The 14250-nt window shown below is 37.9% G+C and overlaps 1 protein-coding gene and 1 long non-coding RNA gene across 7 annotated transcripts in view; both read left to right on the plus strand.

Moving 5' to 3' along the window:
- Positions 1-14250, plus strand: part of phex (phosphate regulating endopeptidase homolog, X-linked) — a 103277-nt gene that overhangs the window by 68330 nt on the left and 20697 nt on the right. For both annotated transcript variants that reach the window (XM_035414430.1, XM_035414431.1), the window contains exons 11-14: positions 522-650; positions 1124-1225; positions 1948-2025; positions 2109-2212. In XM_035414430.1, coding sequence (XP_035270321.1) covers positions 522-650; positions 1124-1225; positions 1948-2025; positions 2109-2212 — 413 coding nt within the window. The remainder of the gene's footprint in view (positions 1-521; positions 651-1123; positions 1226-1947; positions 2026-2108; positions 2213-14250) is intronic.
- LOC118225661 lies at positions 7629-13737 on the plus strand. Of its 5 annotated transcripts, none has more exons than XR_004764874.1 (11): positions 7629-10277; positions 10375-10464; positions 10570-10905; positions 11018-11297; positions 11428-11658; positions 11743-11836; positions 12145-12249; positions 12339-12532; positions 12652-12816; positions 12982-13178; positions 13325-13737. It is a non-coding gene; the product is annotated as an uncharacterized LOC118225661 (long non-coding RNA). The 5 variants fall into 5 exon arrangements; XR_004764873.1 differs by lacking the exon at positions 12145-12249 and having other exon boundaries at positions 7629-9511; positions 9819-10277; XR_004764876.1 differs by lacking the exon at positions 12145-12249 and having other exon boundaries at positions 9049-10130; positions 10209-10277.

The raw sequence follows: 14250 nt of genomic DNA on the forward strand, positions 1-14250 counted from the left end.
AGCAGGTGTTACAAATTCTAGTTAGTTGTGTTTTGCTGTGCAGTTTTGGTTATCTGTACTTTTGTCTTGAATAATCCTCATCCAGCACAAACATAATGGCCTGCTCTTATGCAGCAACAGAGTTACTCAGACAGAGACTACTTTTAAGTGTAGTTGTGCATAATTGATAATAATTTTGAATCAGTAGGTCAGTACTTTTGGCAAAATACAGCTTTAAAAAGAAATGATCCATTATACTTCATGATAACTGATCTGATGTCAGTGTTATATCATGTGTTTGGTGCTTTGAATACACAACAGTTGCAATGTGAATGTACATTAACATCAAAAAATGGCATTTTCTCTTATTTACACAATTTTTGATATAAGCGACATCCACTTCTGGTTTTCTATCCAAGTACAGATACTGATAATGTGTCCCCTACCATTTAGAGTGGGCTGTATATGCAGTGTACACTATATTCAGTATGTTCTTTTTGCTAAGATGCAGGTGGGTCTGAATCTTTCCTCTCTGTGAGCAGGTTACCACGGGAACAACTTCACTGACCCCACGCTGGGACAAGTGTGTCAACTACGTGGAAAACACCCTTATGTATGCTGGTGGCCGAATGTTCGTTGAAAAGCACTTCCAAGAAGACAAGAAACTAATGGTAACATGGCCCTGTCCAGATGTATACTTCTCAGTTGTGGAATGACACATGAGAATGCTGAAACAATTAAAACATTCCCCATAAACACCCTTACAGTAACTCCACAGCAAACGTGGAGGAAATTGTAATCAGGTAGTGGCCCCTGTTGGTCTTTTGAAATATTACAGGAGAGAAAATCCAAGAGCCACATAAATCCAAGATATATCAATACGGAATTATTATTTTAGAGTGGGTAGTGATAAACTGTAGCTGGATAAATTATGTTCCATAATTTAATAACATGACAGATGTGAATAGAAAACTTAATTCATGGCTATATTATAATCATACAAAGAATATTAATATTCATAGAAATGACTGATGATAAAAATGCGAGGCACATTTTTGTTAAATACCCATGAAATGTTACTCTATGTAAATGATAAAAAATGGGTAGCTATGTAATTGCAATAATTACAATAATCTTTGAGCAGATGGAGGAGCTGATCGAAGGAATTCGATGGGCATTCATAGACATTCTGGAGAAAGAGAATGACTGGATGGATGAGGTGACCAAATCCAAAGCCGAAGAGAAGGTAACAGTGTTTACTTCAACTGTGCTTTGAACAGGAAATGGGTGTACACGAGATTGAATAACTTCACTTTTTAGAGTACCTGTACCCTGTACAAAAACATGGTTTTTTGTTCTTTGTTTATCCCGGGGAGAGCCATATTGAGATTGCCATCTTTTTTCAAGGGGGGCTGGTCAAGCAAGAAACATGTATATATACAAATACACAGGGCCGGCCCGTCCATTGGGCAACTCTGGGCGACCGCCCAGGGCACAAAAAACCCAAGAACCGGGCCTGCAAATACACAAGTATACAGAAGACAACATTAAAATGACAATATAGTAAAATGGAGATGTTAAAACAAATTCATAAGTCTTAGTTTGTCATGCACGATAGGTACACTGTTTCAGTTCACTATTATGAAAATGAAATGGTTGAACTTCACAGATGGTATTAGCAGGTCTTACCAAGTTCAGAGCACTTAGCATGGGGTACTTTTAAATGTAGCAGTTTGTTAGAGTGAGCATTTTGCTCCACAAATTAAAAGAACATGAAGCATAGTATGTCTTCATAGTCACAGGACACAGAAAAACTGTGGCATTTAGAGTTTATATTATATGGGCTCTCGTGATGTGTAGGAACAGTATGCATCCCTAGTCTACATGTGTCACAATTCTATTTTCTCTCTCTCTGTCTCTCTCTCTCTATCTATCTATCTATCTAATCTATCAATCTTTTTCTGTCAGGCTCATTTTGTCTTAGCAAAGGTTGGATATCCTGAGTTCATCCTGAATGACACCTATATCAATGAGGACATAAAGAGGGTGAGTGTGTATGTTTGTTTGAGTGTGTGTGTATACGTGTGTGTGTGTGTGTGATGGTACAGTATATTCTCTTCTTTCTGCAGTTGTCATTTTCAGAGAAGGATTACTTTGGGAACGTGATGCAGACTCTGCGCTTCTTTGCACAGTCTGACATTGCCTGGCTGCGCAAGACTGTTCCGCGCACAGAGTGAGTTCATGATGGAAACAAACGCCTGACCTTAAACTCAGCTCAGCAGTTTTCTACTTTCACTGGACAAATTAGTTCTGCTTGCGCACTCCTGCATCTTTACTTGTGCTCCATTTGGTTCTGGAGAATTCCTGTATAACAGCACAATCCTACTTACCATTGCTCTCACCCTTTTGCTTCTCTTGATTAATGACCTTGGCACTTGTATTACTGAACACTGTCTTTCTGTGGACTGCGTCTCACATAGCTCTCTTTAGTCTCATGCTATGTTAGCTCAATTTAATAAAATGAATGGGCCTCATTCGCAAACATACGTACAATCTGATTTGATCATTCATTACTTAGAAACATTTCCATTAACATTTCAGAATTAATTTTTTTCTTATCTGATTTTATTCTTTGGTATGAGCAAATTCTGGTTGGAAGCATGCATAAAGGCATATACACTATCAGGGAATATCAAAATGTACAACTCACAACCAGATTAGAATTAAATTAAACAAATATTCACGTACAATCTAAAGACAATGTTCAAGTACCAAAAAAAAAACAATGGTCCTCATTCATCAAACGTGAGCCGACCAAATTTGATCATAAATCATTCTAAATGCATTTATGGAAACAACGTGGGATTTATCAAAGTTTTTGTATGTCAGTTTTTTTGTAGAATCTGAACAAATTTCTCAAGTGCTCTAAACTGTTTGTATTGTGTGCGTAAATGAAAAAAGACGACACAATTTTAAAGCTTGTTTTCTGTATCATCCTTTTATTATTCGATTAATTTGTCTTTTATTGTGATTAAAAATAGTAGTAAAATTATTTGAATGGATTCAATGGAATATTTGCATAATCCTGATTATTCTAATGCTTAATTGCAATTGAATATAAATTCCACAAAACATGTAAACAAAGTTTGCTATAAATAGGGCACAGAAGTCATAGATTAGGCCTTCATTGGTATGGCTGACCTCCCTTTATCAGAAGCTTTATTAGAAATAAAGATTTTTTTTTTGCTTCTAGTTTCATGTCAAACCATTTTGGTTTTTATCTGTTATGTGGAACTTGTGACACAGGGTTTACAATAATAGCTAGGGAAAAGTCACCATAAATATAACAGTTTTTGGATTTGACTCATTTACTCAGAAAATGTTTAGCCTAGCACAATGAAATTTTACTTCAAACAGCTTTGACATGTCAGTAGTCATTAACCATTTCAGTTACATTCATAACTCCAACAAGTTTCATACAATTAAAACAAAAGTACTTGCAATCTGATGTTACTTTCATACCACCAGGTCAGTGTGATTGTAACAGAGGAGCGGAATAATTTTAATAGTAAATGATAACACTTTATAAGGTGCATACGCAGGATTTTTTCTGCATATACTAATGTTAATCAAGGAAATTGATTAACATTTCCAATGGTAACGTGAGACCAGACACATCCTCAGATTATGAATCATAGGGCTTTATTCATCAAAAAGACATAAACATCGTTGCACAAGATACTTCATAACGTACAATGAAGTGAGTTGTGGTAACATCCAAATTAATGAGGAAAGCTGCTTTTATTTGTTTCTGAACACCCATGTAAGCTTTTACAAATCAAATAGCCTACCATACAGACCAATTTGGCATGTGTTTATTATAAATGCCAATGACCAAGTGGCTGTTTCTTTCCTATTAAACACTTGGAGCATCCAGAAGATGAGGCTGTCAATTCAGCAAGTAAATTGTATTCTTCTCATTTATAATTGATTGGTATTCATCAACATACGAACATGGATGCAAAAAAAGCTGTGGCTACGAGCGTTTGATAAATCCCATGGAATTTGTTTGTTTCTAATCACACATGAATTTACAAAAATACTGATAAATGAGGCCCAATGAAGGTTATAGACATAGCCAAGTTACAGTCACAAAATAAATTAATTAAAGATAATAAATCACAGTTTGACTCTCCCAAGAAAATCCCAAGTGCCAAGATATGCCAAGACTGAAATTAAAAAACCAAAAGACAGCAGAATATTCCAAAAGACCAGGAATGAAATTTATAACACCAGATATAGATGCAGGACTCTGTTGCCCAGTTCCAACTAACTGATAAAACCTAATAAAAAGAAAATGAAAGGCATAGAGTTGAGGCCAAAAGTTTACATACACCTAGGCTAAAGACAATCAAACTCAGTTTTTCACAACTCCGCACTCTGTGAGGGTGTGTTGTTGGAAAAGGGACTGGTGCACTTCAGAAAATAGATGGCATCATGAGGAAGGAGAATTATCTAGAAATACTGAAGCAACACCTCAAGTCATCAGCTAGAAAGTTAAAACTTGGTTGCAACTTCCGGCAGGACAATGATCCTAACAAACAAACAAAGTTGTAACAAAATGGCTTAAAGACAATGAAGTGAAAGTATTGGAGTGGCCATCACAAAGCCCTGACCTGAATCCCATAGAAAATTTGGGGACTGAACTGAAAAAGCATGTCCGATTAAAGAGGCCCACAAACCTGACTGAGTTACACCAGTTCTGTTAGGAGGAATGGGCAAATATTCCGGCAAAGTATTGTGGGAAGCATGTGAAAGGCTACCCCAAGTTTTTGATTCAAGTTAAGCAATTAAAAGGCTGCTGTGGTCTGCTGGAGAGGCGGATTGGTCTCGGCTGCGCCGGCTCATGGAGAGAGCACATGCACCTGGGCTGCGTTAGTATTGTGAGAAGCTTGTGGAAGGCTACCCCAAGCGTTTGATTCAAGTTAAGCAATTAAAAGGCAATGCCACCAAATACTTACAAAGTGTATGCAAACTTTTGACCCAGTGAAAATCTGATATAGTACCTAAAAGCTGAAATCAGTGTCTCTTAGCTATTATTTTTAAATGACCTCTCATGGAAATAAAGTAGATGCCCTAATTAACTTAACACAGGAAATGTACGGTAACATGAAATGTGTGGAGTTGTGAAACATAGCCTAGGTGTATGAAAATTTTTGGCCTCATCTGTACATGTTAGCATACATTATGCTGGTTTTGGCCTCAACTGTACATGTTATCACACATTGCTCTGCTGGTTGGAGTTGCTGTACTGCACTCTACTGATTACGAACCGGATACGCACTTCCTGTTGTGGGACCGAGACGAACGAGTGGTGCAAGCTAAGTGTTTGTTGGGTGTTGTGTGTTTGATTCATTTGTATTTGGGTGTTTGCTAGTTTGGATTGGAGTTGGAGTTCTGTGGAGTTTGGAGTGGAGTTTTTCTTTGGAGTTTGGAGTTCTGATATTAGTTCGCTTTATTTCATTTTTAAAACTCATTATTATAAGCGAGATTTTCTCCTAAGGTGAAAACCTTTGTTGCCGTTAAAGGAACAGAGAGGGACTTTTACCCCGCTTTTTTTCCCTTGTTAGCACTTGGCCAGCAAGCCGGTTAGTACATTTGGCACACTCAACAAGGTTTTTTTTTTTTGGGGGGGGGGGAGGGGGGGGGGGGGGGTTGTTCGGCCTCTTGGAAGCAAATCCTAGCTGCCTCCAGTGTTAGCTAACTAAGTGCTAATGTTAACTATAGTATAAGCGCTTTACGTTAGAAAGTTAAGAGGCTTTTCTCCTCTCCGGTTTCTACCGTTAGCTGTCCAGAGCCATCTCGTGTGTTTAAGTCATGGATTGGTGTTTTTGTCTCTGTAGAATATTGTTAACTAAATAGTTTTGTTAAGTACTAACATTAAATATAGTAGTTAGTCTAGTATTATAAACAGATTCCAGATACATTTTGGGTGTATTTTAGCCTATGACAAAATATTACCTATCTAGCTAAGTACAAGGGTTTCTTTTCTTTGAGTTACTGGCATTTAGCAAAAGCTAAGTTAGCTGATTATAAATCAGATTGATTCCACACCTGGTCGTTCTTTTGTGTATAAACTAAACGCTTAGCTAACAGGACAAAGAAAAAGGGAGAAGGAATTTTTAGATGTTAAAAATGACCTGTTTTTAACACAGTATGTCAGACAGCCTACAAGAGGGGAAATCAGTTCTAGATCTGGTGTTATGTAATGGCAGAATTTGTAGTTATAGAGGTAATGGAACCACTTGGGACAAGTGATCATTCCACATTTAGGTTTGATGTATTTTGGAAAATTAAAAGAACTTTAGAAAGATGCAATGAGAATTAAGTAAGGTAGACTGGGTGCAACTTCTTGATTGCAGGACTGTGAATGAAAAGCGGGGCAGGTTCAAAAGGATTATACTTGATACACAGCGTAAATTCATTCCAAAAGTGCAGAAAAGCAAGTTGAAAAAGCAGTCTCCACAGTAGAATAAAGCTATACGGAAGAGTTTGAGGAAAAAGAATAAACTGTTTAAGATAAAAATGACAGTACTGAGAGTAATAAGGCTGAATATTGTAGTATGCGTGCTAATGTTAAAAAAGAACTAAGGGTAGCCAAAAGGCTATATGAAAGGCAAATTGCAGAAGATACTAAAAGTAATACTAAGCATTTCTTTCAATACTGTAGTAAGAAAAAGAAAGTTAAAGAGGAGGTTAAGGACATTAAAAATAATGACGGAGTACTGATTTATAACAATAAGGATATTGCTATCGCAACAGAATGTATCGAGGCTGGCAATGTCCGCATAGCAACAGACGCTGTAATAAAACCTTAAGTATGTCACAATGGGTATAACAGCTGTTTAAAATGTCAGTACATCACCCGGATCATTTTTGCAGTCTGGATCAAATTTGTTGTGACAGCTGCCGTCTAAAACAAACACCTGAGAGAGGCAGCGTGCATGCCTCCCCCAAGGCGTTACGTCATTGTTTTGCAATGCGCAGCTGTCGTAAAAACATGCTGGCATCGATGAGCGGAATCGATAAGCTCGGAGGCATACAATTCCAATGAAAAGGATAACTTGGAACCGGTTCTCAACGGGAACCGGTTCTCAATTCCCATCCCTAAATATCCTCATTATAAAATACCACTAAGCTATTGAAATACACTCACTTTCAAAAATAACATATATAACCAAAATATTTTGAACAGTAATACTTACATAGCGATGATGAAATATTATCTGTGTTCAATAGATAGAAACAGAGACAGAGAATCAATGCTGTCGTTCTCCTTTTCTGATGTACTCCAGAAAACTATGTCAGCTAGGCCTATCAGCAAACATATGGCTTAGGTATGCTCAAAAGTCTTCAGTAATAATAATATTTTCTAAGAAATTATGAAAATCATGAATAACATTGTGGCAAACAAGCCTGCCACAGTCCACCGAAGTGGCTTTCCTAGGGGCCCTCCAGCACAGAGACACAGGGAGATGATGTTCCAACAGTCCAGATTTATTTACAAGGGTGGCAAGATGGTACATCCACATGAGCAGATGTAAAACAGTCATGACCAAGGCTCCTTTGTGTGGGTGGGGATGGCAGATTTAACCTGTGCGCACTGATTGCCTCACTACGCACAGGTGCAGCCACCCCTGTTCCTGGGTCCAATCAGCCCGGCCAGTTATCCAATTCCTAACCAATTAGACAACTAGCCAGGTCTAATTAGCTTGACCCAGGACAGGTGTGGCTGCTTAAACCAGCCATCCCCACACCACAAACATTTTTTTGCCTGGTGTGCCGTGTCTTTTACTGCTACCACAGAGTGAAGAGTAAGGCACTGATGATGAGATAAATCTTTCGGTTACACAGGTTTATAAAGGGCCATACTAAAAATACAGTTAGACTTGTTGTAAATTCTTAGAAAGCTTATACTGTCACCTGTTGGATAGATTAATTATCAATCAAGCCAGATTGTACTACAAAGGGCGACAACTCCGTAAACAGAATTTGTGGTATTACTCGCAGATATTTTGGAAGTTACCCAGGCGTCACAAATGCACGTATATTTCACAAACAGATTGTCCAAGAAAATATATGACCATCAGTCCCAAAAGGGACATCTCTACACGTAAAACCAATGGTAAGGTTATATATTTATTCCATATTTAGTCCCAGATATTGACAGTAGAATGACATGGTACAATTTTAGAAAAAAATGTCTTATTTATTTAGTTATTCAGTGAGCAGTGTTTTCCCTTCTGTATTAGCGGGGTCATTCCTATGTTTCCAGGGTCCTATGTTCCCCAGATTTATATGACATATAATGGGAACATGACAAAGGGTCCTATGTTCCTCAGCTCTACATGAAATCTTATCTGTGTTCAGTAGATAGAGACAGAGACAGTAAATCAATGATTTTCTGTCTTACTCAAGAAAATGATGTCAACTAGGTCTATCAGCAAACAAATGGCTTAGCTATTCTCAGAAGTCCTCAATAATAATATTTTCCAAGAAATTATGAAAAATTGTTCACAACGTTTCGTCAGGTGCAGTAGAACTTAGGACCCTGGGAACATAAATACGCTCCCGTATTAGCATATCTTAAGGCTATTTTTGGGTTTATCCTTGACGGAATACGAATATTTAGTGGTGAAAGAATATTTTTATGAATGCCCAGATAGACACTATTGTCCAGTGTGTTGTGGGTGGTGGGTGTAGTTGCAGATGAGACTGCAGGGAGGGGGTGCTTGTTAAATGAATGACCGGTGCGACAATGGTGGTGTTGCGAAACTCCATTTTGTAATTTAAATACTCAGTATTTGTAAATGCTGAATTTCAAATAATTTCTAAATAAGTATTTAAAAGTAATTAAAATACTTTAAAGGTGCAGTGTGTAGAATTTAGTAGCATCTAGCGGGACGGACTTGGCAGAAATGGAATATAATATCCATAAGTATGTTTTAATTAGTGTATAATCCCATGAAAATAAGAATCGTTGTGTTTTCGTTACCTTAGAATGAGCCCTTTATATCTACATAGGGAGCGGGTCCTCTTCCACGGAGGCTGCCATGTTGCACTGCCATGTTTCTACAGTAGCCCAGAACGGACAAATGGCTCTAGAGAGGGCCTTATGCGTATTTTTTTTTTTTGCGTTTTTAATTTTTGTGGGTCACGCGAATGCACCAGTTGGATGACGAAGAAGAAGAAAGAAGAGGAAGTGGTTGCTGGCATGCTGGCTAACTATTTTGTGTTTTGCAATGTTTTGACAAATGGAGGATCATAGTTATTATTTAGCACAAGAAAAATCAAGGGAGCGTGAATCCTCGTCATCAAAGAAGCAAAAGCATGAAGAATCAAAACAAAATCGGGACAGGCAACGGCATAAAACAAGGATAAACATTGGTCTGGCCTTTCCCAAATGGAAATTGCTGATGAGGGACAGATGTTTTCAGAGTGATGCCGAAGTTGCCTGTTTTCTGCTGGACAGGTAATTTAGCCTACAAATCTAAATGCAATTTGTTGTTTGATAGCTTTAGCTAGAACATGGCCATGGGCATAGTTACCAACACAAGTAACCTTTTCCCCGTGTCAGTGTTGAAAAATATCGAATTGCTACCGGGATTGTAATTTTACATTTATGCGCCAAAACTAGAATGAATCTATATTATTTATTTTGGTATAGTTTTCCAGGCGAGCCAACCCTCCCAGCACCTTAGGACATAACAGAATGTATTACAGGGGTATGCGACTGTCATGTAGCACTTATTTTCTTGATGTTGCTGTTGTTTCTCCAGCTATGAGAGAGGTCCCGCAACATTGACTCCCATGAAGGCAAAACATTTTCAAGTCACAACTCCAGCAGTGTCTAGCATTGGTCCTTCTAGTGGGACGGACAGGCAAGTCATCGCATTGAAATAATTGTGCTGTCCTAATATGTTTGATTACAAACAAAAAGTTGCTGATTAATGGGTTTTTCTTTCTAAGTGTATGTTTACTGTTGTATCTCCATATGTGTGATGTATAGAACGTGCTCTGGTGATTCTTTACAGACATGAGCATCTGAATGTCATTGCAGAAGCCACAGAAATTCAGGGCCTTGAACAAAGGTAACAGTTTTTGCACTACATGTCTTGCATTTGTATATATTCATAATTTATATATTTTTAATGTTTTTATTTCTGCAGCTTATATAGCATGAACATTGTTGAGGAGGACATGGAGGAAAATGTTTTTAATGACCCCTTGGACAGTGTGTAAGTAGTATTTCCTAATTACATTTATTACTATTTAATGTTCTCTTTATTGTTTTTGTTATAAGTTATTGTTTTCTGAATATGTCCTTCTTTACAGAACTGAAGGTTCCCCTTCCTTTCATAAAAAAGATGATGGAGAGAATGATGACAGCTCTGATGAAGAGTATCTTCTACCAATTAGTATACGGTGTGTTATCGATTAGTCTTTACTCTGCTATTTTTGTGTGGTGTCTCTTTTTTTTTTTTGTTTTACAAATTTTTACACATATGCCTTCATGTTGTGCCTCAACAGACTGGGTGGAGCATTATAGAAAGCACCATCTATTGATCGACTTGAAGTTATTGGAATCGACGAGACCAGCCTGCACATGAAGACCTTCCTGATGAGCCTTCTCCCTGTGATCAGGCACCTGTTTTCCCAGGCCCACAGGATGTCCTTTGTGAAGATGACATCATAGGTACCAGAGCTTCAATAGTATATGAGCACTGCTTGAGACAACTGGCTACACTTGTGATCCTGCCCGTGGATAAATGTACAATCCTTTGGAAGACTGGTGTGGTGTGCGAATGCGTTGCCCCCTTTGAGATCAACATCACTTCCAAGGGCACAGCAACGAGTGTCGTATGGGTAAGTCTTGACAGTCGCTGCATATCATAACTGTATGGTCGCATAAAAATGGCAAATTTATAGTAAGTGCTGTACATGACTAATGCAATTATCACTTTTATTTGACTTTTAGATCTGTCCGAATGGACACAGCGTGTGAAGGTGGAATTCCCAGCCTGTAATGAATTTTGAGATGCAAGCTGGAGATTTTCTCTTGTCCACCAAAATTTTGTTGTCTGGCAATAACTATGCAAAGGTTGCCCTCTAGTTAAAATTTATGAACATGGGGATGGTGAACAAGAACACCTTCTCCATTCAGGACACGTACTGTGTCGACACAGTAAAGGACTTCTGGGAAGAGAGGAGGACTGATGCCCTCAGTCGCCTTCAAGGGAAAGATGCTGTGGTCCTAGGTGCGTAGCATAAACTTTACCATGTTATATAAGTATTGAAGACATTAGGCAATGGCAGTGTGATTGTATGTAAGCAGCTAACTCATATTTTTTATTTTTGGATTTTATTTTTATTACCATTTTTCAGCAGATGGCAGAAATGACTCGCTAGGCCATTGTGCACAGTACTGCAGCTACACCACCATGGAGAACGACACCAAAGAGATAATTCATGTTGCCACCATAGACAAGTGGCAGACATCCTGGAACTCTGTCGTCATGGAGATGGAGGGTTTTATCGAGACTGTGGACAAGTTTACATCAGAGATAAAGCTAGTGGAGATCTGCACAGATGCTCATGGCCAGATCGGAGCCCTTATGAGTAAGTACTCATCTGATATAATATATGAATACATGTGTTGAAAAGATTATTGAAATATCAATTAAATGATTCCCCACTTCACAGACCCAGACAAAGGCAGACACAAGGACCTTGGAATTCATCACAGTCTGGACATGTGGCATGGTGCCAAGAACCTGGCCAAAAAAAAATTGCTGCTGTAAGTTTAATAAGTGGCTCATGTTATTACCTATATCTTCATCCTGAAGTGACTGTATCTTATATCAGGGGTATTTCACCATGTGCCATTGATGGCCGAGAGTACATAAGTTTTCATTCCAATCAAAGACAACAAAAGTTGATTTCAGTGATTAGCTCCTCCTCTCTGGCTGAAGGTGTGTTAATCAATGAAATCATCTGGTGTAGTCTTTGGTTGGGATGAAAATCTGCATACTCTCAGCCCTCCATGGAATATGGTTGAATACCCATGTCTTACATTGTTATGTATGTTATGTTTCTCTCCTCAAGGCAGCAAAGATAAAAGGACAGTCCATTCTCTTCAACTGGCTGAAAGACATCGTAAACCATTTTTGGTGGTGTTGTAAGACAGCTGACACAACTGAGCAGTTTCTTGTAAACACATAATGTATATTTTTTCTTTTGGTAAGTTCATTCATTTCCATATGACAGGAATTTTTATAGTGCTGTTTTATTTTTCGCAGGCACTATGGGTTGGCATCATTCACCATGTCTGTGACATTCACACCTGGACTATGGGAAGCTGCCAACATGGGCCCCTGGAAGAAACACCTGGAAAGGAGTGGATCCAGAGAGGCTCCAAGTGCCACAAAGGTTTAGTGGACATCGTTCTCAATAAGCGTTGGCAGAAGGATGTACAGAAATATCTGTGCTTCAGGTAAAGTGTGGCAACATGTTTCACACAGATGTACATTATATGACTATTTGTGCTTTTTTAAAAATGTATATATATGTATATATATCTATATATATATATTTTTTTTCTTCTTCAATCAGATCAACTGCAGAACTGGAGTCATTCTAGAATCATATTCTGGTGTATGCCAGCAAGCGCTACGCTTTCAGTCCCCCAGTTCATGAGGCAAGAGTTCTGCTTGCTGCTCTGGACTATAATTTCCACCGGAATAGACCAACAACAAAAACAGCTGAAGGAAAAGAGATGTACATTTTACACTTGAAATATTCCCATTTACAGTGCAGGCACACATTTTTTTTGCAATCAATGTTTTGTATGCAAGTAATTATTTATTTACATGTGCACTCAAAGTTGCCAATTGTTATAATGAGTCACTGATATTGAATGGTTTCAATTTTGTGTAATTACAGTTTCAGAAGGCTGTACAAGAAAAACGGCAGAAGATACAGCGTATATGCCTTAAAATCTGAAGTTGCTGAGTTGCAAGCAAGAATTGTGAGGAGGAGACTCACAATCGACCAGATGATCCCAGAGGGCTTGGATCGGTGCCCCCCATACCTGCCAGCCATATCAGATGTGTTGCAGATACAAGTCAGGAGAGGTCTAGGTAATTGACACATATTTGTTTGCCTTTGTAGCATATTAACTTACCCTGTAACTCATATTCTTCGTGAAATAGCATTATTTTCACAAAACTGTATAAAAACTATAAAATTTTTATTTGGCACTGTTTAATGGCACTGTCTTCAACAGGACCAGTTTTCCATGCAGCTGCTGATTTGGAATGATCCAGATTGGAGTTCACCATGCTTCTTCCAACAATAAATAGCTGAATAAAGGTGCTACTCAGGCAGGACCATAGAAATAAGGAGCTGGAGCACAACGATAAACTCCAAGCTTTTAGTGTTACAACAGATGAATGTTTCGACAGCTTATTCTGTCTTTATCCAAGTCAACTCTGATATCGAAATGTTTGTCTGTTTGTACACTATTTTTTTGGTTCAAATTTGTAAAGTACAGCTGCCTCCTGTAATGAAAATATACATTACCATTACCTGAAGCGGTAATGAAAATGCACTGACACTGCAGGGAAGTACTGTCATACTTATTGTATAAGTACATGTTTATATGTATATCATTGCAATAAATACAGCACGTACATCTGATGATCATCTTTTATTCATTAGTTATTCATTTGAATTCAAACTTCAATTGAACAAATGTACGTAATAGACTATGAATATGAATATATAAACAAAAATGTAATAATTGTAGAGCAAATATATAAATATAGAAAATATTTTTGAAGAACAAGTATAATAAGAAATAAACTATCAAAAATAAACTATCAGAGGCCAGGTGTGAAACCAGTGTACTGTCCTTGGGGATCAGGGAACTTGTCCCTGATCCTCCAAACACAGCAGCTGGGGATGACAAGTCAGTTTCCCTGATGTAGGGGACATGCCGCTACTTCTCATAGTGGGGCACCAAACTGTAGAAGATCTACATCAATATCTTCACAGGTAGCGCCAGCATATTATAATCAGTCTCATAATAATTAAATATACAAGCTATACATTGGCAATTCAAATTAATAATTAAATTAATTATTATCAAAATGACACATTAATAGTCAATCTTAATCAAATCACAATATCATATTCAGCTAATACCAAACT

Source organism: Anguilla anguilla, chromosome 4 (genome assembly GCF_013347855.1).
Source record: "Anguilla anguilla isolate fAngAng1 chromosome 4, fAngAng1.pri, whole genome shotgun sequence".
NCBI lineage: Eukaryota > Metazoa > Chordata > Actinopteri > Anguilliformes > Anguillidae > Anguilla > Anguilla anguilla.